The sequence below is a fragment of the Perca fluviatilis genome, chromosome 14 (genome assembly GCF_010015445.1).
Source record: "Perca fluviatilis chromosome 14, GENO_Pfluv_1.0, whole genome shotgun sequence".
Classification (NCBI taxonomy): domain Eukaryota; kingdom Metazoa; phylum Chordata; class Actinopteri; order Perciformes; family Percidae; genus Perca; species Perca fluviatilis.
Window position 1 is genome coordinate 9076086 of NC_053125.1, and position 26620 is coordinate 9102705.

At 35.3% G+C, this 26620-nt stretch overlaps 1 protein-coding gene across 3 annotated transcripts in view; it reads right to left on the bottom strand.

Moving 5' to 3' along the window:
• Positions 1–18108, bottom strand: part of LOC120572236 (placenta-specific gene 8 protein-like) — a 58588-nt gene extending 40480 nt beyond the window's left edge. For 2 of the 3 annotated variants that reach the window (XR_005641406.1, XM_039821453.1), the window contains exons 1-3: positions 17984–18108; positions 16078–16184; positions 15713–15867 (exon numbers count right to left, since the gene is read on the bottom strand). Coding sequence is in view for 2 of the 3 variants with exons in the window: in XM_039821453.1 (XP_039677387.1) it covers positions 15713–15867; positions 16078–16177 (255 nt within the window). In the remaining variant the exon portion in view is untranslated. The remainder of the gene's footprint in view (positions 1–15712; positions 15868–16077; positions 16185–17983) is intronic. The other variant, XM_039821454.1, reaches the window with a different exon arrangement.
• Between the last annotated feature and the right edge of the window lie 8512 nt (positions 18109–26620).

Consider the following 26620-nt stretch of genomic DNA (forward strand, 5'->3'; position numbering starts at 1 on the left):
ATACTGTTCTTTATCGACACTATACTATGGGCACATTATTTTCGGCATACCAATATTACGGACACCATGCTTTTTTCTTTTTACTGCTATGGTTTACTTTTCGGAGACAATACTATGCGCTATCACCTACTTATACCTTTATGTCTTTTATCGACATAACTCAGGCATCCAGTCTTGCCTAAGGACCTCTCTGTATGGAACTGTGCAGGCGATCGAATCAATTAACCTTCCAATTGCGGTGGCAACCTCTCATTACTTACAGCCGCCCCTTCTGTGACACTTTTTCGGGCATACTTACACTATGTCTTTTATCGACATACCATATTATGGCTTCATTTTTACGAAGTTTTGATCACTTTCAACATACTATAACGTGACATACTATACTATGGCGCTCCACCATTTTTCCGGACACTTACTATGGCGGCTCCATAACTATACTTATGTCTTTTACGGACTACTATACTTCGGACCCTCGCATCATACGCTTCGACCCATACTCATACCATTGCCACCATGTGAACTTACCATGTGACACTTTTTCGACATACTACCTTGTCTTTTCGACATACCATACACTTTACGATATACCTACTCTTTATCTTTTTCGGCTAACTTATGCTTCGACCACCTTTTTCGACATACTCATACCATCCGGCCATAATATACCTCGACCCTCTTCCTCTGGATCCCTGTTTTTATTACTATACCATTGCTTCTTACACTTTTTCGACCCACTATACCTATGGTGTTTTATCACTCTTTGACATACCATACCTGGTTTTTATCTTTTCACCTACTATAGCCTCCATACCATACACATGGCGTTACTTTTCACCTATGGTTTTTTCACTTTTTCGCTAACCATATGGCTTATCACTTTTTCCACCTACGCTAGCGACCTGTTTCTGATACCATACCATGTTTTATCACTTTTTTCGGACCTCACTATACTATGGCTTTTTTCTACTTCTTTGACGTACTACATAACGTCTTTTATTGACAATACCATACCATGGCTGTATCCCTTTTTTCGCTTACCTGCTGTCTTTATTGACACACCATACTTATGCGCGTAACCACCTTTTTCGACATACTATACCTCGTGTGCTTCAATCACTCTTTCGTACATACCATGCTTATCGGTATACCATACCATGGCGGGCTTCAATCACTTTTTTCGGACCCATACCATGATGCCCCGCTATTTTCAACATACCATACCATAGCGTTTACCACTTTTTCGACATACCATACCCTTTACCCACCTGTTTTTGACATACCATCACTATTGTTTTTTATCACTTTTTCGACCTACTATACTATGGCTTTTTATCACTTCTTTGACATACCATACCATGGTTTTTATCACTTTTTCGACATACCATACTTATGGCGATCACATACCATACCTATGGTTCCCCTCTTTACATACTTATACTATGACGCGATCGACTACTATTATGGCGCACCCTTTCACCTTACTCATACTTTTATGTCTTTATCGACCCTACTCATGGTGCTTATCACTCTTCAACATACTATGCTATGTCTTTTATCGACAACTATACTACATAAGCGACCATTTTTTCGTACACACAATATAATGTCTTTTATCAACATACTTATACCATGGCGCAACCTCTTTTCAACATACTCATACTTCATGACCTTTATCGACATGCTATACCTATGTCCTTCATCGACAACACTATTTATGCGTACGACCACTTTTTTTTCCTACAATACAATTTCTCTTATCGACATATATACCATACTTTGATCCTTTCGGACTTACTATACTATGTCTTTTCGTCCCTATACCTTGCTTTTATCACTTTTATCGAGATAATACCATACTTCATGCTTTTGATCAATTTTTTCAACATACCTTATAACGCCTTACATGACATACCATACTCTGTGCGACTCTTTTCTGTTATATATATAGGGCGACTCTTTTTCGACATACCATACTCATGTCTTTATCGAGCTACTATACCTTATGGTAGGCGTCCACTTTTTGTCCCTCTGCGCGCTTACACATACCGTCAACTTTTTTTACTTCTACGGTCGCTACGGCCTACTATACGGTGGTTTTATGGTTTTTCGGTGTACCATACCCCCTCATGCCGGTGTTTTTTGTTGCATACCATACTATGAGCGATCACATCCAAAATATACCATGGTGTTTTTGACACCTCGCATACTATTTAAGCGTATCGATATACATACTATGGTTTTTTATCAGTTTTTTCGGTACCAAAGGCACATGGGTTACCGGTTTTTCACATACTATACTGTGACGCTAAATACCTTTATACCTGGTGGAATGGGTATTCTCTACTATACTTTTACGGATCGACTACTTATTGGTTTTATCGTTTCCCCCCCTCTATGATCGTCTACATGGTTGACACTTTTGCATAATTATACTATTACGATCCTACATATATGCGTCATTTTTCGTTACTACCATCTTGTTTATCGCACTACTGGGCTCTTATCGTTTTTCCACATACTCATGCTATGACTTTATCGGCTACCATACTAGCGACTCTTTTTCTATACTGCTCCTTTATGACATATATCCTTGGAAGCGGTCTTTCACATACTTATACTTTGCCTTTATGACATACTATACGCTTTTATGACATACTTACTCTGACGTCGCTCACATACTATACGTGGTGGACGCTACATACTTATACTATGACGCCCCTTACCATACTATGGCTTTATCCCTTTTTTCGTCCTCTACCTCTCTTTGCTTTATCGGCTACTATACTATGGTGTCACTTTTTCGGGACATACCATACCTTGCGGTGTGTTGTATCCTTTTTTCGACATACCATACTGTACGTAACCACTTTTTCAACATACTATATACTATGGGATATACTATGGCGCGAATACCTAGATCAAGACCAAATATAAGCGTCCACTTTTTTTCAGCATACTATACTTCATATAACGTCCACCTTTTTCGGCGCCTATACCCCTTAAGCCTTATCAACATACCATACTATGTATGCATCACTTTTTTCGACACACCCCCCTCGCCCCATACTATACTATTGTTTTGATCACTCTTTTCTATACATCATGCTTTGTAACCATAGCGCGACTTTACTACATACCTGGTGTTTTATCACTTTTTTCGAACCATACTATGTCGTTTATCGGCATATTATACTAGGCGCCCTTTTTTCGGCTACTATACTTAGCGTTACCCTTTTTCCATACTATACTTATGGCGACCCACTTTTTTCGACTACTATACCATGCGCGTCGGTCCCTGTCTACTTCCTTTTTTGACATACCTACTCTTCTTTTATACTACTGTCTATTCTCTCCTTTTTCACATACTATACTATGGCCAATCACTTTTTTCGTATACTATACTATCGTTCTACATACTCTACTCTTATATGATCACTTTTTTCTATGCTTACTATACGTCTTTTATCGACATACCATACTCATGGCGCTTTTTCACTTTTTGACCCACTATACTTCATGGTGGACGCTTCTTCGTGTACCATAGGTGTTTTTATCACTCTTTTTCGGAGCTCTTACTTTCATGCGCTTTATTCTCTTTTCTCGGACATACTCATACCATTACATGCTTTAATCACTTTTCGGCTACCTCATACCATATGGCTGCACCATCCTTTTTTCTACATTATACCTCATGGTGCTTTTATCCCTTTCTAATAAACATATATATGTTTTCGTGAGCATACCATACCTTGCGGCGCTTTCTACTCCTCTTTTCCGACATACCCATACCTTGCGGTACCTCCTTTTTCGACATACTCATACCATGGCGCTTTTTAACCGTTTGACATACTATACCTTTCATGATGCGATCGACTATTAGTAGGCGCGAATCACTTTTTTGGGTACTATACTTCTTGTGCGACTGTACCCCTTGGTGTCTTACCATACCATACCTGCCTTTTTCTACTACCTACCTGCTGCTTATCCATTCTTCATACTATGGTGTTTTTATCACTTTTCGGGCATACTATACTCATGGCGTGAATCACCTTTTTCGGTAACTACATACTGTTTGATCCTTTTCCTACCTACTTTCTTTTATCTACATACTATACCATGTATACTTTATCCTAACATACCATACCATGTCTTTATCGACATACCATACCATGGTGTTTTTGATCACTTTTTTTCAACATACTATACTCATGTCTTTATCGACATACCTACTTATGGTGTTTTATCACTTTTTGAACATACCATACCATAGGCTTTCTCCTTTTTACATACCATACCTATGGTGTTTTTATCCACTTTTTCAACATAAATTATACCATTACGGGCGATCTAATATTGGCTTTATACCTTTCATGGTGGCGCTTTAATCACTTTTGACATACCTTTGTTTCATGTCTCTTTATCGTCACATACTATACTATGGCGACACTATTTTCGACATACCTGATATTATTTACGCTTTTATCGATATGATATTCATGCCATTTTATCACTTTTTCGACATAACCGTAATTATGGCATTTTGAAGCACTTTTTTTCGACATACAATACTATGACGCTTTATCAACATACTTATACCTTTTAATCGACATAACTCAGGGATTCAGTGTCTACCTGTTGACACTTCTTTGCATTAAACCCAGCTTGTGGATCGAACCAATTAACCTTCCAATTGGCAGGTAACCTCTATTACTTATTACAGTCGCTTCTGGCGACACTTTTTCGATACCACACTATGTTCTTTTATCGACATACCATATTATATGCTTTTATCAATTTATCGATATATACCTATACTATTGCCTTTGATCACTTTTTCAACATACTATAACGTGTTTTATCGAATATACCATAATTTCATGATGTGCTTTAATTTCTTCATTAATACTATACTAAGGGCGCTTTTTATCTCTTTCGACATACCATACTATGTCTTTATCGACATACCATAATTAAGTGAGCAAGCGACCAATTTTTCGACATACCATACTCATTACGTGACGGACATACTCATACTATGATCGCCAAATACTATACTATGGTGTTTTTTATCGTTTTTCCACATAATATACCATGACGCTTTTCTAAATACTATACCATGGTGTTTATCACTTCGACATAATACACTATGTCTTTTATCTATTATTCATATTATGGCGCTTTTATCACTTTCATCGAGTATACTATACCATTGTTTTGATCAATTTTTTCAACATACTATGGACCGTGACGACATACTATACTATGGCGACCATTTTCTCCGGTGATACCATACTATGTATGACACTTTTTTCTCGACATAATATACCATGTCTTTATCGACATACCATAATTATGGAAGGGCGACCACTTTTTCGACATAATTATACTATTACGCGATCGACATACCATACCATGACGTTTTTTCGAATACTATACTATGGTGGTGTTTTATCAGTTTTTCGACATAATATATTCGTGTGACGCTTTTCCTAAATTTATACCTTATGGTGTTTTATCACTTTTTTTCGACATACCTACTCATTACGCTTTATCGACATAATTATACCATGGCTTTTATCAGTTTTTTCCATACTATACTCATGACGCTTTTCTAAAATAATTATAATTATGTGTTTTGACCACTTTTTTGACATACTATAATTATTAATAAGCGATCGAAGATACTATATTATGGCGTTTTAATCACTCTTTTCATTACATACTATACTATTACGCTTATGGACATACTCATACTCGTTGCTCCATCAGTTTTTTCAACATACTATGCTATGACGCTTTTATCGACATACTATACTACATGCTTTAATCTTTTCATTTTTTTCGACATAAATTACACTGTCCTTTATCGTACATATTTATCCTATGTTTTTGACACTTTATCGCATACTATACTTTCGAGAAATTTTATTGACATACCTTTCATGACGTTTTTTTTAATCGACATACTATACTATGGTGGTTTTTTATCACTTTTTTCAACATACCATACTCATGACGCGATCGACATAAATTATACCTATTTATCCCTTTTTCGACCTCTTACTATACCTATGTCTTTTATCGACATACTATACTATATAAGCGACACTTTTTTCGGGACATACTATACTATGATGTTTATCGAAATACTATACTATGGTGTTACCACTTTTTTTCGACATACAGCACACAATGTAACTGGAATCCAGCGCCACTCGATTACCTTTATACTCATGGTTTCTTTTAATCACTTTTATCTACATAATTATAATTAAGGTTTTAACCCCTTTTTTTCGGGATACTATACCATGGTTTTATCCCTTTTATCGACATACCATAATTATGGCTTTTTATCCCTTTTTCTTTTCGACATACTATACTCATGGTTTTAATCACTTTCATCGACATACTATACTGTGGTTTTTCCCCACTTTTATCTACATACTATACTCATGGCTTTTAATCCCTTTTTCGACATAATTATACCATGGTTTCTTTTAATCCCCTTTTTCTCGACATACTCATACTATGGCCTATTAATCCATCCCTTTTTCACATACTATACTCATGGTTTTAATCCCTTTTTCTCACATAATTATACTCATATGGTTTTTTATCCCTTTCGACATACTCATACTCATGGTTTCTTTTCATCCCTTTTTTCACATACTCATACTATGGCTTATTAACCCCTCTGACCACATACTCATACTCATGGCTTTTGCATCCCTTTTTTCGGACATACTCATGGCTTTTAATCCCTTTTTTCTCACATACCATACCATGGTTTTTAACCTTTCTCGGCTTTCACATACCATACTACGGAGCTTCTTTTTAACATACTCATAGTATGGCTTTTTTAACATAATTATACTCATGGCTTTTAATCACTTTTATCTATATACTATACCTATGGTTTTAATCCCTTTTTTTCGACATACATACTATGGTTTTTTTATCCCTTTATCGGGACATACTATACTATGCTTTTTATCCCTTTTCGACATACTATACTATGGCTTTTTATCCACTTTTACCGCCACTACTAACTGGCTTTTCATCACTTTTATCGACATACTATACTATGGCTTTTTAATCACTTTTATCGACATAATATACTATAGACTTATAATCCACCTTTTCGACATACTATACTATGGCTTTTTAATCACTTTTATCGACATACTATACTATGGCTTATTAATCAATTTTATCGACATACTATACTATGGCTTTTTAATCACTTTTATCGACATACAATACTATCGCTTATTAATCACTGCCATCCTATACTAGGGCTTATTTCACATACTATACTATGGCTTTTTATCCCTTTTTGGACGTACTATATTATGGTTTTTCGACATAACTATACTGTGGCGTTTTAAACATACAATACAATGGCTTTTTTATCACTATTTTCGAAAATACTATACTATGGCTTTTTTATCACTTTTTGGACATACTATAACATGGCTTTTATTCAACATACTATACTATGGCTTTTTATCCCTTTTCGACATACTATACTATGGCGCATTCGAATTGTTTCAACATACTATAATGTGGCTTTTTATCACTTTTATCTAAATACTATACCTATGACTAAATTTCAACATACTATACTGTGGCTTTTTCCTCACTTTTATCTACATACTATACTATGGCCTATTAATCCCTTTTTTCGACATACTATACTATGGCTTTTTTATCCCTTTTTTCGACATACTATACTATGGCTTTTTAATCACTTTTTTCGACATACTATACTATGGCTTTTTAATCACTTTTTTCGACATACTATACTATGGCTTTTAATCACTTTTTTCGACATACTATACTATGGCTTTTTAATCCCTTTTTTCGACATACTATACTATGGCTTTTTATCCCTTTTTCGACATACTATACTATGGCTTTTTTAACATGCTATAGTATGGCTTTTTAACATACTACACTATGGCTTTTTTCGACATACTATTCTATGGCTTTATTCGACATACTATTCTATGGCTTTATTCGACATACTATACTATGGCTTTTTAATCACTTTTATCGACATACTATACTATGGCTTATTAATCACTTTTATCGACATACTATACTATGGCTTTTTAATCACTTTTATCGACATACTATACTATGGCTTTTTCATCACTTTTATCGACATACTATACTATGGCTTATTAATCACTTTTATCGACATACTATACTATGGCTTATTAATCACTTTTATCGACATACTATACTATGGCTTTTTAATCACTTTTATCGACATACTATACTATCGCTTATTAATCCCTTTTTTCGACATACTATACTATGGCTTTTTCATCACTTTATCGACATACTATACTATGGCTTATTAATCACTTTTATCGACATACTATACTATGGCTTTTTAATCACTTTTATCGACATACTATACTATCGCTTATTAATCCCTTTTTTCGACATACTATACTATGGCTTTTTCATCACTTTAATCGACATACTATACTATGGCTTATTAATCACTTTTATCGACATGCTATACTATGGCTTATTAATCACTTTTATCGACATACTATACTATGTCTTTTTCATAATTTCTTTCGACATACTATAGTATGGCTTTTTTCAACATACTATGCTATGACTTTTTCATCACTTATCAACATACTTATAGTATGGCTTTTTTCGACATAATATACTATGTCTCTTTCATAATTTTTTTCGACATACTATACTATGGCTTGTTTCAACATACTATGCTATGGCTTTAAATTCACTTTTTTCGACATACTATACTATGGCTTTTTTATCCCTTTTTCGACGTACTATATTATGGCATTTTTCGACATACTATACTGTGGCGTTTTTAAACATACAATACAATGGCTTTTGTATCACTATTTTCGAAATACTATACTATGGCTTTTTTATCACTTTTTTGGATATACTATAATATGGCTTTTATTCAACATACTATACTATGGCTTTTTTATCCCTTTTTCGACATACTATACTATGGCTTATTCATGAATTGTTTCAACATACTATAATATGGCTTTTTTATCACTTTTATCTACATACTATACTATGGCTTTTTTCAACATACTATACTATGACTAAATTTCAACATACTATACTGTGTCTTTTTCCTCACTTTTATCTACATACTATACTATGGCTTTTTAATCCCTTTTTTCGACATACTATACTATGGCTTTTTAATCACTTTATTCGACATACTATACTATGGCTTTTTAATCACTTTATTCGACATACTATGCTATGACTTTTTAATCACTTTATTCGACATACTATCCATTTTTTTCATCCTTACAAATATTACTTTTTTATCCCTTTTTCGATATACCTATAGGGTTGTTTTTTAATCCCTTTTTTCGACATACTATATTATGGCTTTTTCATCCCTTTTTTCGACATACTATACTATGGCTTTTTAATCCCTTTTTTCGACATAATATATTATGGCTTTTTCATCCCTTTTTTCGACATACTATACTATGGCTTTTTAATCCCTTTTTTCGACATACTATACTATGGCTTTTTATTTTAACATACTATAGTATGGCTTTTTTTAACATACTATACTATGGCTTTTTAATCACTTTTATCGACATACTATACTATGGTTTTAATCCCTTTTTTCGACATACTATACTATGGCTTTTTATCCCTTTTTTCGACATACTATACTATGGCTTTTTTATCCCTTTTTTCGACATACTATACTATGGCTTTTTAATCACTTTTATCGACATACTATACTATGGCTTTTTCATCACTTTTATCGACATACTATACTATGGCTTTTTAATCACTTTTATCGACATAATATACTATGGCTTATTAATCCCTTTTTTCGACATACTATACTATGGCTTTTTAATCACTTTTATCGACATACTATACTATGGCTTATTAATCACTTTTATCGACATACTATACTATGGCTTTTTAATCACTTTTATCGACATACTATACTATGGCTTATTAATCCCTTTTATCGACATACTATACTATGGCTTTTCATCACTTTAATCGACATACTATACTATGGCTTATTAATCACTTTTATCGACATACTATACTATGGCTTTTTAATCACTTTTATCGACATACTATACTATCGCTTATTAATCCCTTTTTCGACATACTATACTATGGCTTATTTCAACATACTATACTATGGCTTTTTTATCCCTTTTTCGACGTACTATATTATGGCATTTTTCGACATACTATACTGTGGCGTTTTTAAACATACAATACAATGGCTTTTATATCACTATTTTCGAAATACTATACTATGGCTTTTTTAACACTTTTTTGGACATACTATAACATGGCTTTTATTCAACATACTATACTATGGCTTTTTTATCCCTTTTTCGACATACTATACTATGGCTTAATCATGAATTGTTTCAACATACTATAATATGGCTTTTTTATCACTTTTATCTAAATACTATACTATGACTAAATTTCAACATACTATACTGTGGCTTTTTCCTCACTTTTATCTACATACTATACTATGGCCTATTAATCCCTTTTTTCGACATACTATACTATGGCTTTTTAATCCCTTTTTTCGACATACTATACTATGGCTTTTTAATCACTTTATTCGACATACTATGCTATGGCTTTTTAATCACTTTTTTCGACATACTATACTATGGCTTTTTAATCACTTTATTCGACATACTATACTATGGCTTTTTAATCCCTTTTTTCGACATACTATACTATGGCTTTTTCATCCCTTTTTTCGACATACTATACTATGGCTTTTTTTAACATGCTATAGTATGGCTTTTTTAACATACTACACTATGGCTTTTTTCGACATACTATTCTATGGCTTTATTCGACATACTATTCTATGGCTTTATTCGACATACTATACTATGGCTTTTTAATCACTTTTATCGACATACTATACTATGGCTTATTAATCACTTTTATCGACATACTATACTATGGCTTTTTAATCACTTTTATCGACATACTATACTATCGCTTATTAATCCCTTTTTTCGACATACTATACTATGGCTTTTTCATCACTTTAATCGACATACTATACTATGGCTTATTAATCACTTTTATCGACATACTATACTATGGCTTTTTAATCACTTTTATCGACATACTATACTATCGCTTATTAATCCCTTTTTTGACATACTATATTATGGCTTATTTCAACATACTATACTATGTCTTTTTCATAATTTCTTTCGACATACTATAGTATGGCTTTTTTCAACATACTATGCTATGACTTTTTCATCACTTATCAACATACTTATAGTATGGCTTTTTTCGACATAATATACTATGTCTCTTTCATAATTTTTCGACATACTATACTATGGAGCTTGTTTCAACATACTATGCTATGGCTTTAAATTCACTTTTTCGGCATACTATACTATTATTGCTTTTTATCCCTTTCCTACGTGACGCTATATTATGGCATTTTTCGACATACTATACTGGGCGTTTTTAAACACACAATACAATGGCTTTTGTATCACTATTTTCGAAAATGCTATACTATGGCTTTTTTATCACTTTTTTGGACATACTATATTGGCTTTTATTCAACATACTATACTATGGCTTTTTTATCCCTTTTTCGACATACTATACTATGGCTTATTCATGAATTGTTTCAACATACTATAATATGGCTTTTTTATCACTTTTTTCAACATACTATACTATGACTAAATTTCAACATAATATACTGTGGCTTTTTCCTCACTTTTATCTACATACTATACTATGGCTCTTTTAATCCCTTTTTTGACCATACTATACTATGGCTTTTTTAATCACTTTATTCGAATACTATGCTATGGCTCTTATCCCTTTTTCGACATACTTATGCTGTGGCTTTTAATCACTTTATTCGACATACTATGCTATGGCTTTTTAATCCCTTTTCGACATACTATACTATGGCTTTTCATCCCCTTTTTCGACATACTATACTATGGCTTTTTTCATCCCTTTTTCGACATACTATACTATGGCTTTTTTTATCCCTTTTTCGATACTACTATACTATGGCTTTTTATCCTTTTTTCGACATACTATATTATGGCCTTTTTTCATCCCTTTTTTCGACATACTATACTATGGCTTTTTAATCCCTTTTTTTCGACTAATATATTATGGCGCTTTTCATCCTTTTACGACATACTATACCATGGCTTTTTCATCCTTTTTCGACATACTATACTATGGCTTTTTTATCCCTTTTTGTTACATACTATACTATGGCTTTTTAATCCCTTTTTTTTTCGACATAATATATGATGGCTTTTTCATCCCTTTTTTCGACATACTATACTATGGCTTTATCCCTTTTTCAACATACTATACTTTATGGCTTTTTAATCCCCTTTTTCAACATACTATACTATGGCTTTTTTTATCCCTTTTTTCAACATACTATACTATGGCTTTTTCATCCCTTTACCATATACCTATACTATGGCTTTTTTAACATGCTGATTATGGTATGTTTTACTCTTACCACTATGGCTTTTTCGACATTACTCTGGTATGGCTTTTTTTACATACTATACTATGGGCTTTTTAATCCACTTTTATCGACATACTATACTGTGGCTTTTTTAATCCCTCACCGTTATACTTATACTATGGCGTTTAATAACTTCTCGACATACTATATTATGGCTTTTTAATCCCCTTTTATCGACATACTATACTATGGCTTTTTAATCCCTTTTTTCGACATACTATACTATGGCTTTTTAATAACTTTTTTCGACATACTATACTATGGCTTTTTAATCCCCTTTTATCGACATACTATATTATGTCTTTTTTCTTAATTTCTTTCGACATACTATACTACTGGCTTTTCATCCCTTTTTCGACATACTATACTATGGCTTTTTCATCCCTTTTTCGACATATTATACTATGGCTTTTTTCATCCCTTTTTCGACATACTATACTATGGCTTTTTCATCCCTTTTCGGACATACTATACTTGGCTTTTTCATCCCTTTTTTCGACATACTATACTATGGCTTTTTAAATGCTATAGTATGGCTTTTAACATATAACACACTATGGCTTTTTTGGTATACTCTAATTATGTTTTTTTAAAATTATATATAGTATGGCTTTTTTTAAACATACTACATATGCTCTTTTCGACATACTCTAGTATGGCTTTTTTTAACATTTCTATCTTTATACTATGGCTTTTTAATCACTTTTTTCGACATACTATACTATGGCTTTTTAATCCCTTTTTTCGACATACTATACTATGGCTTTTTAATAACTTTTATCGACATACTGGCTTTTTAATAACTTTTTTCGACATACTATACTATGGCTTTTTAATCCCCTTTTATCGACATACTATACTATGTCTTTTTCTTAATTTCTTTCGACATACTATAGTATGGCTTTTTAATCCCTTTTTTCGACATACTATACTATGGCTTTTTATTTACTTTATTCGACATACTATACTATGGCTTTTTAATCACTTTATTCGACATACTATGCTATGGCTTTTTAATCCCTTCTTTATACTTATACTTATGGCTTTTATTCACTTTTTCCGTTATACTATACTATGGCTTTTTAATCACTTTATTCGACATACTATACTATGGCTTTTTCATCCCTTTTTCGACATACTATACTATGGCTTTTTCATCCCTTTTTTCGACATACTATACTATGGCTTTTTTATCCCTTTTTTCGACATACTATACTATGGCTTTTTCATCCCTTTTTTCGACATACTATACTATGGCTTTTTAATCCCTTTTTTCGACATACTATACTATGGCTTATTAATCACTTTTATCAACATACTATACTATGGCTTTTTAATCCCTTTTTTCGACATACTATACTATGGCTTTTTTTAACATGCTATAGTATGGCTTTTTTAACATACTACACTATGGCTTTTTTCGACATACTATAGTATGGCTTTTTTTAACATACTATACTATGGCTTTTTAATCCCTTTTGACGACATACTATACTATGGTTTTTAATCACTTTTATCGACATACTATACTATGGCTTTTTAATCACTTTTATCGACATACTATACTATGGCTTTTTAATCACTTTTTTCGACATACTATACTATGGCTTTTTAATCCCTTTTTTCGACATACTATACTATGGCTTTTTATTCACTTTTTTCGACATACTATACTATGGCTTTTTAATCACTTTTATCGACATACTATACTATGTGCTTTTTAATCACTTTTTTCGACATATTATACTATGGCTTTTTAATCCCCTTTTTTCGACATACTATAATATGGCTTTTTCTTAATTTCTTTCGACATACTATAGTATGGCTTTTTTCAACATACTATGCTATGACTTTTTCATCACTTATCAACATACTTATAGTATGGCTTTTTTCGACATAATATACTATGTCTCTTTCATAATTTTTTTCGACATACTATACTATGACTTTTTCATACTTTTTTCAACAAACTATACTATGTCTTATTTCAACATACTATGCTATGGCTTTAAAATCACTTTTTTTGACATACCATGCTATGGCTTTATTATCCCTTTTTTCGACATACTATAGTATGGCTTTTTTTAACATACAATACTATGTCTTCTTCATAATTTTTTTCGACATACTATACTATGACTTTTTCATACTTTTTTCAACAAACTATACTATGTCTTATTTCGACATGCTATACTATGGCGTTTTTATCACTTTTTTCGACATACTATACTATGGCTTTTTTATCCCTTTTTCATCATACTTTACTATGGCTTTTTTAAACATACAATACAATGGCTTTTATATCACTATTTTCGAAATACTATACTATGGCTTTTTTATCACTTTTTTGGACATACTATAACATGGCTTTTATTCGACATACTATACTATGGCTTTTTTAAACATACAATACAATGGCTTTTATATCACTATTTTCGAAATACTATACTATGGCTTTTTTATCACTTTTTTGGACATACTATAACATGGCTTTTATTCAACATACTATACTATGGCTTTTTTATCCCTTTTTCGACATACTATATTATGGCTTATTCATGAATTTTTTCAACATACTATAATTTGGCTTTTTTATCACTTTTATCTACATACTATACTATGGCTTTTTTCAACATACTATACTATGGCAATTTTATCACTTTTTTCAACATACTATTCTATGGCTTTTTTATCCCTTTTTCGACATACTATACTATGGCTTTTTCATGAATTCTTTTGACATACTATACTATGGCGTTTTTATCACTTTTTTCGACATACTATACTATGACTTATTTCAACATACTATACTATGGCTTTTTTATCCATCTTTCGACATACTATACTATGTCTTTTTTCAACATACTATATTATGGCTTTTATGTCACTTTTTTCGACATACTATACTATTGCTTTTTTTATCCCTTTTTCGACATACTATACTATGGCTTTTTTATATCTTTTTTCAACATACTATACTATGGCTTCATTTCGACAGAAAAGACAAATGCAGCAGAATTCTTCACTGACTAGAAAGCAAGCACAGGTCAGTTTTATCTTTTTTGCTTACATTTACCCACAATGTGTGAAATACTATATGTTGTATTTAATAGTGATATTTCTTTGCTGTATTACCCGTATGCCGTATCGTTGCCTGACAGACGCCCTCATGGCGAGAGATGCCGGTGGGACACAGCCGATACAGTCCAGCAGAGGCAGACAGGGACAGGCACCCACTGCACTGGTCACCTTACAGGTGAACACTGGGAGGCAGCACACGGCAAAGCAGCCTGTGCATACACACGCACGCACACACACACACACACACACACACACACACACACACACGCACACACACGCACATAGGCACATACGCACACACAGTACTCAACTAACAGTACACAATAACATGACATGATGATTTTTCTGCATTCAGCAGAGATGGTCAGAAATATTATAAATCTTATAATTCATATACTTCATTATGTTTGCACACTTACAGTCACCCACGTCTTTATGGCACTCACACAGGCCAGTACTCCATTGACCTGCCTCCTGAACCCTGCTCTCCGGCTGGACCTGGACCACCTGTCGTGACATGGCTGAGCTGGCCATGAACGACCATGATAGAGAGGTGGGGACACAATTAAAATTACCGCCACGTTAAAAATGAACTGTCATGATGAAAATGATTGGGGCACTACTATGGCTTTGATGCTCTTTATACTGTATGTTCAAACATTTTGACTAGCTGGGCCTCTGTTATTGCTGGGTTCCCCTCATATCTTGTACTTTTAACATAATGCTTAATAATGCTTATTCCACTCTGAGTTATACACCATAGAGGCTTCTATTAAAGGAATTAAATGGACGAATATTCAGATAATTTACTTAAGTATAATAGCAATAGCATAATTAATATATAAAAATACTCATAATACAAGAAACACGCCTGCATTGAAAATGTTACTTATTAAAAGTAAAGAAGTACTATTAGTCAAATGTACGTAAAGTATCAAAAGCAAAATGTTTCACTAGCTGCCGAATCGCGCATGTCAAAGTAAAGTTATTATTAGATTATGTTCCATACCATTTTTTTCTTTCCCAATACCGATTTCGATACTTTAACTTGCATATCGGCCGGTACGGAGTACCAAACCCTGTATGGATGTGTTAGATACACTACCGGTCAAAAGTTTGGGGTCATTTAGAAATTTCCATTCCACTCTATTATAGACAGAATACCAGCTGAGATCAGTTGCATTGTTCTTTTTAACCAGGGCAGCAGTTTTCAGATTACATTATGTGCTTACATAATTGCAAAAGAAATATATATTATTAATTATAAATATATTTCTTGTCCTGCCTATGCACCACCTGACTATACTTTGTATATCACACTGCACTTTTTGCATTTTTTTTGCACTTTTGGTTGGACGCAAACTGCATTTCGTTGTCTTTGGACTTGTACTCGACACAATGACAATAAAGTTGAATCTAATCTAATCTAATCTAATTTCTGTTAATACAAAAAAAACGGAACATTTTGTAGATTTACAGTATACCTGACCTTTAACTGGCCTTTAACGGACATTTCTATTAATCCAAAAAAATCCAAATACGGAAAAACACCTGAGACAAATCATTACAGAAAATTCCTTCACATAAACACGGTATATTAGCCTGTATTTCCGAGGCATTTTCTAACAGTGTAGTGAATTACTAGTACAACTACTAATAAAAAAAAAAGTACTAGTTGCTATCCGCCACTTAGATCGTCTGATGTCAAACACTTATTTTTGAAAGACAAAAGTTGCCAGGAATCTAGGAAGCATGTTCTATTCCCTCCAAAACACATATGGCAAACACATCAGTAGTACATTCTAGTAATATAAGCCTTTTAGGAGATTGGGGTTGCTATCTGATCTACTAGTTTGCATCTAAAGGGAATGTTGGCCTAGTGCTAGTGCTGATTGCTTCCCCCCCCCCCTCCCACCCTTGTCTATCACATCTACACATTTCCACCAGATAAATAAAAAGAGGATACAAAGCAGCCAACGCTGTATCCGCGACCCATAATTCTGGCCAAAGCCAACATCCACAGGAAACCATTATCTCAGTCAAAAGATAAGAAAACCCGTGAGGCGCTCAGAACAAAGGTCCACGCCCCTAACCCCTCACTAAAGATTAAACACAGCATGTCTCCTGACACGAGTTCCCCTTTAGCTCTGCTCTCCTGGCTACCCAGGAGAGAAAAATTCCACCGGAACGTTCCAAATTTATTTCCGGCACATGTGCGGCTCAGAGCCAGCGGCTGCTTGTACTCTGCAGAATGATTTACATCGGTGAAGTAGAACTAAAAATATGTAACCAGGTTTTGTTTTGGATAACGAATAGATGACTTACCTGTCAGTGCTTGTTTGATCCCCCCCAAAGAAAAGACAAGCACAATTTTGTTATCTTTCTGAGGGACTTTTTCTTTCTGTCTTCTTACTTTGACTTTTGCATGTGTGTGTGTGTGTGTGTGTGTGTGTGTGCTCTTTGCTTGACTGCAGTGTTTTGGTGTAAATATGAAACCAGATAAGGCGGGTAAACAAGGCAATGCGCTCCCATGACACTTGACTCAGCTGACCTGCAGTAAGTTTATTCAGACAGTGCGCGATTAGTTGATGTCTAAAAGGATGTCCAGACACTGTGTTTTTACTAGTTTATAGTTCACAGTTTGTTATAATGATCCACAGCTGACGCCCGAGATGACCAGCAAGTCTTCCTGGGGGTCCAAAAACAACATTAAATCAGACCAAGGGGGCGAAGGTTTTAGGCAGCTTTATTTGTATAGCCCATTTCAGCAACAGGGCAATTCAAAGTACTTTACATAAAACATTAAAGAGCAGCTGAAAACAATACAAAAAAAAATAAAAATGCGATATTATAGGACGCTAGTGTGGGACAATGTGTCAGCTGTCGCTCTATACACCTAATCCACCCGCAATCCTTGCCGTTCCCAGAACGGGCCGGTCCCACTGGACTTACTTTTGAATTCTCATCGTACGCTTGCATAGATTGTCATACAGTTCCAATTTTCAACCGTGTAACTTCAGTAACAATTAAAAATATGAAAAAAGATCATGTACGAGAATAAAAGGTACCTGAACGGTTATTTTTTTTACCTTTTTAGGGAGTGGGTTCTTTCATATTTTTATACAAACCTACAAATCTACCTCTCCTAAATATTGGAGGGGACATATCCCATGCATCCCCCTTAATCTACGGCTATAAATCAGATAATATTAAAACATTTCATGACACATACAGGAAGAGAGAAGAAACATAAACTCTAACCGATATAAAACGAAATAACGATAAAAAAAACACAAAACCACAAGAAAACATATAAAAAAAATGTCATTACACTTTATTACACAACATGACACATGGTAACACTTACGTCTTACAACAAAAGAAAATCAGATATAAAACCCCATGTTACAAAATTAGGGGAATTGAAGGTGGGATTTAAGTTTCTTTTTTAAAAATGTGCCTTTCCTCTGATGAAACTTATGTTACTTGAAAATCTGTCTCTCCGGGACAATAAAGATAACTAGTCAGTGGCATTATACCTGTTAAGTCAATTCCACTAAATCAGTTGTTAATAATGAGGTAGTTATAGAACTTCACACCCGGTCAGTACTCAGGAAAGCCACTATAATCACACAGGATCCCACCCACCCCCCTTCACCCATCCTTTCAGTTACTGCCATCAGTTCGGCACTACAGAGTCCCATTTGCAGGGAAAAACATATATTAATAACTCTTTCGTCCCTGTTGTGGAAGTTTCCTTTGCAGCAGGGGGAAGGTTTTCAAAGTTTAGTAAAATGAAACAAATAAGACAGTCTGAGACTAGAACCAAGTTGGGTTTTTGTATTTTATTAAAAGATATATTTTGCGAAATAGGAGCAACATGATTTCACAAAAGGCCGCAGCCCAGTGTGGAGTCAGTTTCTCAAATGAGTGAACAAGAACACCAGGCTTATATGCATTTTCAGAGTGACAGCACACACGCACTTGGATTATTATGACGCTACAGTTCTTACAGGCAATCTGATACACATGAAGACAATCAGAAAAAACACAAGAGACATCTCGGAGCCATTTCGCCTCCTCCTCCCTGTACGATAGTTTTAGGGTGACCTTGTAGCCCCCTATCTGTTCAGCAAAGTTAGAATCAAAATCTGCATGTGGGAAATGAGATAGACTCTTTCAGCATTTGTGAGAGAATTAAAGTAGAAATAAAACATAAAAATATAAGGAATAATGCTTAAATGTTATTTTTCCCATTGCATCCCCACTGCCATCACCACAGACAGCATCAAACAGCTCCATTCAGGCTTCCTCTTGCACTGATTTTGCATGTTGCACTTGTTTTACAGTCAGTGTTATTACACTGTTTCTATATGTATCTTTATGTTCTTATACTGTATTTTTTGGTCATTCGAGCCTGCCCTGTCAAAGACAAATTTCTGTCACTCGTGACGGACGACAACGTTTTTCTTATCTTATCTTATTGCCGTTGTGGAAAAGAAGAGTGTTTTGGTTTGAGAGTTACGCCACTGCGCAACCCATTGTAACAGTTGAGCAAGAGGCGTGAGAAAGCCCAAAATGTCATCACATAGCACTTCTTTTTTTTAAATTATTAACCACCAGTGTATCATTGACAGTAAGAATTTGAATCACAGAGACCATCACTTTCATTTTCTTGAAAAATTAGCTATGCTGATATTTAACTGTGTAAAAACCAAGCCATTTTTAATTTATTTTTTGCTCCTGTCACATCATTACTCACCGTGGATTCATTTTCACTCCATCTGCAAGTTTGGAATCTCAAATTAACAAGCAGAACCATGGCGAGAAGTAGGAATAGCTCCTAAATGACTTTTGGGCATTAAAACACAGTTATAATGGCATAAAACATAAGAACAAGGAAAAAATTCAATTTATTAGATTTTTTTGATGATTATGTTGTTAACAGTTGAATCAGATAGTACAGCATTTCCCTAATAGAACACATGTATAACCAATACAGGGGAAAAAAACATCATTCACACAAAGAATTATTAGCATTTTTACAAACTTAACACCAGTGGTGGAATGTAACAAAGTACATTTACTCAAGTACTGTCCTTAAGTACAAATGTTGAGGCTCTTGTACTTTACTTGAGTCTTTTCTTTTCATGCCACGTTCTACTTCTACTCTGCTACATTTCAGAGAGAAATATTGGACTTTTCGCTCATTACTACATTAACTACATTCATCTGACAGCTTCAGTTACTAGTTTCGCATTGAGCACTTTTACTTTTAATAATTGAAGTACATTTTTCTGATGATACTTAAATACTTGTACTTGAGTAACATTTTCAATGCAGGAATTGGTACTTGGTAACAGAGTTTGTTTTTTTGTTTTTTTTACAGTGTGGTATTAGTAATTTTACTTAAGTAAAGTATCCCAGTACTTCTTCCACCATTGTTAATTAGATATGTCTCTTTCAAAAGATTCAGAAAAATGCATCAAATCAAATGAGACAGGGACAATTCACAAATAAACATTAAACTTGTAATACAAGAGAATATGTCTTGGGCCAGGTTATAGCAATAATTGCTAATTTCCACCTGTAGTCCCCCGATGAGAAGCGAGCTATGGAATTTCACCGTTTGGGAGGGTTTCCAGAGCTGGACATGCTACTAAAAACAATGCCTCTGTTGTGATATGGGATATCTCATTGTCCTGTGTGAAACATGAATGGCCCACTGGAGTGAATCCTACCCCTATCAAGCAAAAACCGGTCTCCTCTTCTATAGGGGCTGCAGCTGACACAGGGGATTAACAGAGGTGAGATGCATGGTGGGTAATAGAGTATCACATCCAGTGATGGAAGATGTATTCAGATCCAAAGTACTGATACCACACTGTAAAAAATACTCTATACTATATAACACCTACGGATATAAAATAAAAAGTTTCCACAAAAAAAAGTTATTTAAAAAGGCCAGTTTTTTTAAGTCTATTGGCGGTGCATCTTGGCAGATTGGATCTGCGGCCGGACGGAAACCTCAACTCCTGGGACAGGGGTTGGCTGGGTGCCAGGGTCGACTGAGCCTTCTTCAGAGGCCTGACTTCATGCTAGCCTGAAAGGTTATTCGAGTTCATGCCTGCAATTTATCCACACACTTTGACAATCCCCTGCAGCCTGTTTTTTGTTGTTTTTTGAGGTTCAAGGGACCTGTGCCAGCTGACAAAGGAGAATGTGAGGACAATAAAACCTTTTCATGGAGGTGTTGTCAACAATAAAACGTCAAAGCTTACAGTAAACATAGGTGTACGTAATGTGCTGGTGGTCGTTGCTCTCTGACAAAAAACTTTATGTAATATTGTACCTGCAACTGTGATGAATGTTTCAACCAGTGTTGTAATTTCTTTCACAACCATTTCAGTGTAGGCAATGTGTAAGGCAATAGTTCAACATTCTTGGAAATATCGACTTCATGTTCTTTTTGTGCAAGATGAGAGGAGAGATACCACTCTGACAATTGGTAAATACGTAGCTGGAGCTAGCAGCCTGTTAGCTTAGCTTAGCATAAAGACAGGAAGCAGGAAAACAATCCAGCACACAACCCCCATTAAATGGCTGATTGTTCATTTTGACACTATTCCTTTTGCTTGTTAAATAAATGGACTGTATGGACTGTATAAATGAGATACGACTTGTTAATTAGTGACCTTTTTATTTTGCATTCGGTGGAATCAGTTAGCTGTCTTCCTCTGTTTCCGGTCTTTATGCTAAGCTAGGCTAACCGACTGCTGTAGCTTTATATATATATATATATATATATATATATATATATATATATATATATATATATATATATATATATCGCCTTATCTAACTCTCTGCAAAAAGTGAATTTGCATATTTCCCTAAATATCACATAATTGCTGAGCTCCGCTTAAATTCAGACATGCACAAACAAAGAAGAAAACTAAAGTCTGCTTAATTAAAATATTTCTTTATTTACAATGCATGACAGGTCACAGACATAATATATAATATACTGCAAGGATAAGGCGATGCATAATTCAATTCTAGTCAATTTTATTCACAAAGAGTTATCTCGAGACACTTTACAGATAGAGTAGGTCTAGACCACACTCTATAATTTACAAAGACCCAACAATTCCAGTCATTCCCCCAAGAGCAAGCATAATGTGATGTTACTTCATGTTCATGATGTGACTATTATGTGATGTGATATCATGGGATGTAATGGTTAACGTGATGCGATCATTTGATCTTGCCTGATGTGAAGTGATTCATAACGAGCCGTGTTTAAGGTCTTGCACTCCCGCTCTCTCTGCATAAGTCCACTCCTTCATACCAGGGAGATTGGAACACCAGGATTCCTTGAAGCGCAGGCTGCCCTCAACTTTGGAAACTCTACAAAATAGGAGGGGAAAAAATGCAGACAAATTAAAGATCTTTACTAAATATTCGCACAGAAAAGAGACATATCTTTATATCACACCCACGTGCGATGTCAGTTCACTCACTGTGATGGTTTGCCTTGCTGCAGATGCATTTGATCAGATTCTGTTTCTCGACGTGGCTTGTGGGAAGAAGAGGGTGGCGACACTTTAGCATTCCGCTGGGTAAAACTGCAATGAAAACAGAGGTGGTCACTGAAACTTACAGCACAGAAACTCAGGTCATGATCACATTCGATGCCTGTTTGTCTGCTTTACATGACAACAGACTGTAGCAGTTGATAGAATGGCAGAAAAGTCTGGAGAAAACCAAAATCTTTGAAGCCAATAGGAGACCCTCAATACAGTTATTATAAAAGCCCCGATGATCAAGCTCTTTTTCTATGCTGATGTTTTTGATTAAGAAGAAAGAATTCGCACATCCAACAATTCTTCGATGCAAGTGCTTTAACATTCACAAATATGACATTAGACTTGAAAAAGGAAGATCCTGCACTCCTGCACTCCCGCACTCAAGGTCCAGAAGAGCCGAAACCTTAGTTTCATCAATAAATGATAGTCAAGTCATACATGCGGTCGTATACGCTAATTGTCACCATTGCAAATGTTTAACCTTAATGTATGAAAGACCAACGGGACACTCACCTTTGCACCTGCACTTGAGGATGTGCATTTTGGACACAGGAAATCCAGCATGGGAATCTGTACACAGTGGAAAAAAGTAGCAAGAAATCATTCACGTGGAACAATAATACATCACCCATCAACCGCCTTGCATAATTCCCTGTGTTGTCCATTTTGGCGAGATCGCAAGACGCATTTATGCAGGGATAGCTCAACTGGTCGAGCGGGTGCCCATGTAAAGAGGTTTGCTCCTCTACGCAGCTGGCCCGGGTTCGACTCTGACCTGCGGCCCTTTGCTGCATGTCATTCCCCCTCTCTACCCTTTCATTTCTTAGCCTGTCCTGTCAATAAGGGCCTACAAATACCCAAAACATAATCTTTTAAAGATGCATTCATGCAGAAACAATTCCAGTACAAATTCGGGTTTTCCATTTACCAGTCCTGCAGTAGAAGGTGTCAAGCAGAATGATGAGCAGGAGAGTAACACCTACGATCCTGGACATGATGGCTGTGTGTTCGCTCCGTTCACAAACAAACTGTTGGGTTGTTCTGCAGGAGAAGAGAATTATATACCAACCCTGTCCACACACATGTGGGTCTGCAGAGTTTGATCTAAGGGCAGATCAGTCTTGGCAAGACCGCTAAGGGTTTTTTTGTGTGGTTAATCTCCCAACCGTGCATGAATTCATCCTCACAATGTGATGCACAATGGAGATAACACATTCCTACAAACACAAACATGGAGTTTGTCCTGTGCAGTCAGTGTATGTTAGGTGGAAGGTTACTGGTTTCAGTGACAATAAATAAACTAAAATCAGCCTCACACCAATTGCTTCCACACTCTTAGAAATGTCTGTGGATTAACAGGTGTACGGTATATTTTAACAGTTTGTCCAAGGACGAGTTGTATTTTCGTTTGTTACTTTTCAAACTGCATAATTTGTGCTCCGACAACTTTTGTCGGCCGCGGAGGGTTTGGGAGATTAAAGTCCACGTTGTTTTTTGAACGTTTGATCGCTTTTTCCAACTTTTTTCTGTCCGGATATTATCGTCGCTTTTCTCGACCTTTGAGACACTTCTGACGACTTTTTAGCAGTCCGTTATTGATGCCTTTTTTGGCTCGATGGTGTTTTAAGCCCCCAACGTCGACTTCAAGGCAGCGCTGCTACCGTTGACTGTGGTCCCCTTGTGCCCGTGCCCCTCGCAGCGCCCATCCCGGGCGTTGCATTTTAACCCAAACCTAACCCTAACCATTGCCTAACCCTAGTGCCTTCAAGGCAGCGCTGCCTGCATCGCCTATCCATTACCTAACATACAGAGTCCTATCCCCGATCCACAGAGGCCATCCCTTGGTTATATATAGAACAGATTGCTAATGTTTCTGGCTTGACCTTTGCCTGAAATCATATTGCAAAAATGGTCAACTCTGGACTAACATAGGCAAAGAGAGAGCTAATCATTAAACCCAATGGACACATTAAGGCATTACAAACGTATGCTGTTCAGCAAAACATGGTTCAAACCTAGAACTTTTAACTCCAGGGGAAATGTATACATTGTATAGCTTCAATGAAGAGTAAGCTAGCACAGAATTGGCCACTGTCCGACAATGTGGAATAAGTTGATACTTTCCAAACTCAAAGGAAGGGAATGAGTGGTAACAACTACATGTTAAAGGTCCAGTGTGTAACGTGTTTTGTTGTTCATTATAAAAATCTGCGTTGCCTGTTTTACAAACTTGTCCTTTTTTCATGAATATTTACCATCACCATCAATTCCAAGTATTCCTTTTGGCTTGAAATTTTACATTTGCATTCGCATGAACTGTGGTAGACGCTCCATATTCATGCGCCATCTTGAAATACGTTAGCCTGTAAGGGACATACAGGACATACTGCTCCGCCTTTCGCGTTTTCGCTGTCACATGATAAACTCACAGGTGCTGCTAATGCTGCTAATGGCTATCGTAGCTTCCCGGCCCCGGCAAGTTTGAAGAAGGAAACATGGAGGACCACACGTATTCAAAATCCAAATTTTAGGAACAGGAGTCTTCTTCTTCTTCGCCCAGAAAAAGAAAAAGGAGATTGAAAAGAGCAAGAGACCGGCTTTTTGAAGCGAGAAGGCTACCGTAGCTGTAATACGTACTTTGAGATGCGTGGCGCGAGAAAGTTGATTGCGGTATATGATCTCAACGCTAGATGGGAGAAATTCCTACACATTGGACCTTTAAGGGGTTAACGATTTGTGGGACATTTTAGGCTTTTTCATTTTTCAATCATTTTGGCTGTATGCATTTTGCATACGTTTTCAAATTTTTGGAAGTTCAACCTCAACTTCTATAATAGGTCTGCAAAAAACTGTGTAGTCAACATACAGACACCCAGACCCTAAGGACAACATTTTCCCATTTTTTATCCCACAGCCATTATGGCATTAAATCAAGCATGCAGGCTTCCTAGAGTCCTGGCTTCATAACTATTATTGTTCATTTATTTATTTTTTAACAGATTGAGCCATTTTCTTATTTTTTCCCTATGGAAATACATGATACTTTCCTGGTATACACTAGGGGTCTTGCTGCTGTAGAGCAGTGCAGCGCTTGATGCAATCATAGACTGTTAAACTAGAAACGCAATGCATCAAAATCCATGTTGCTGCTAATCATTGACATATCCCAGACTGTGAAAAAAAATAAACAATCCTCCTAGGATTCAGTATACAGAAAATAATTTAATATTTGTGTTTCTTTCTTCATAAAAAAAAACAGTGGCGTTATGTTAACAAACTGGCATTTAAAGGGTTGACATACTGAAAATGAATGGATATTTGGTAGTTATGATCAGGACTGAGGCAGGTTTAAAAAATGAACTCAGTAAAAATG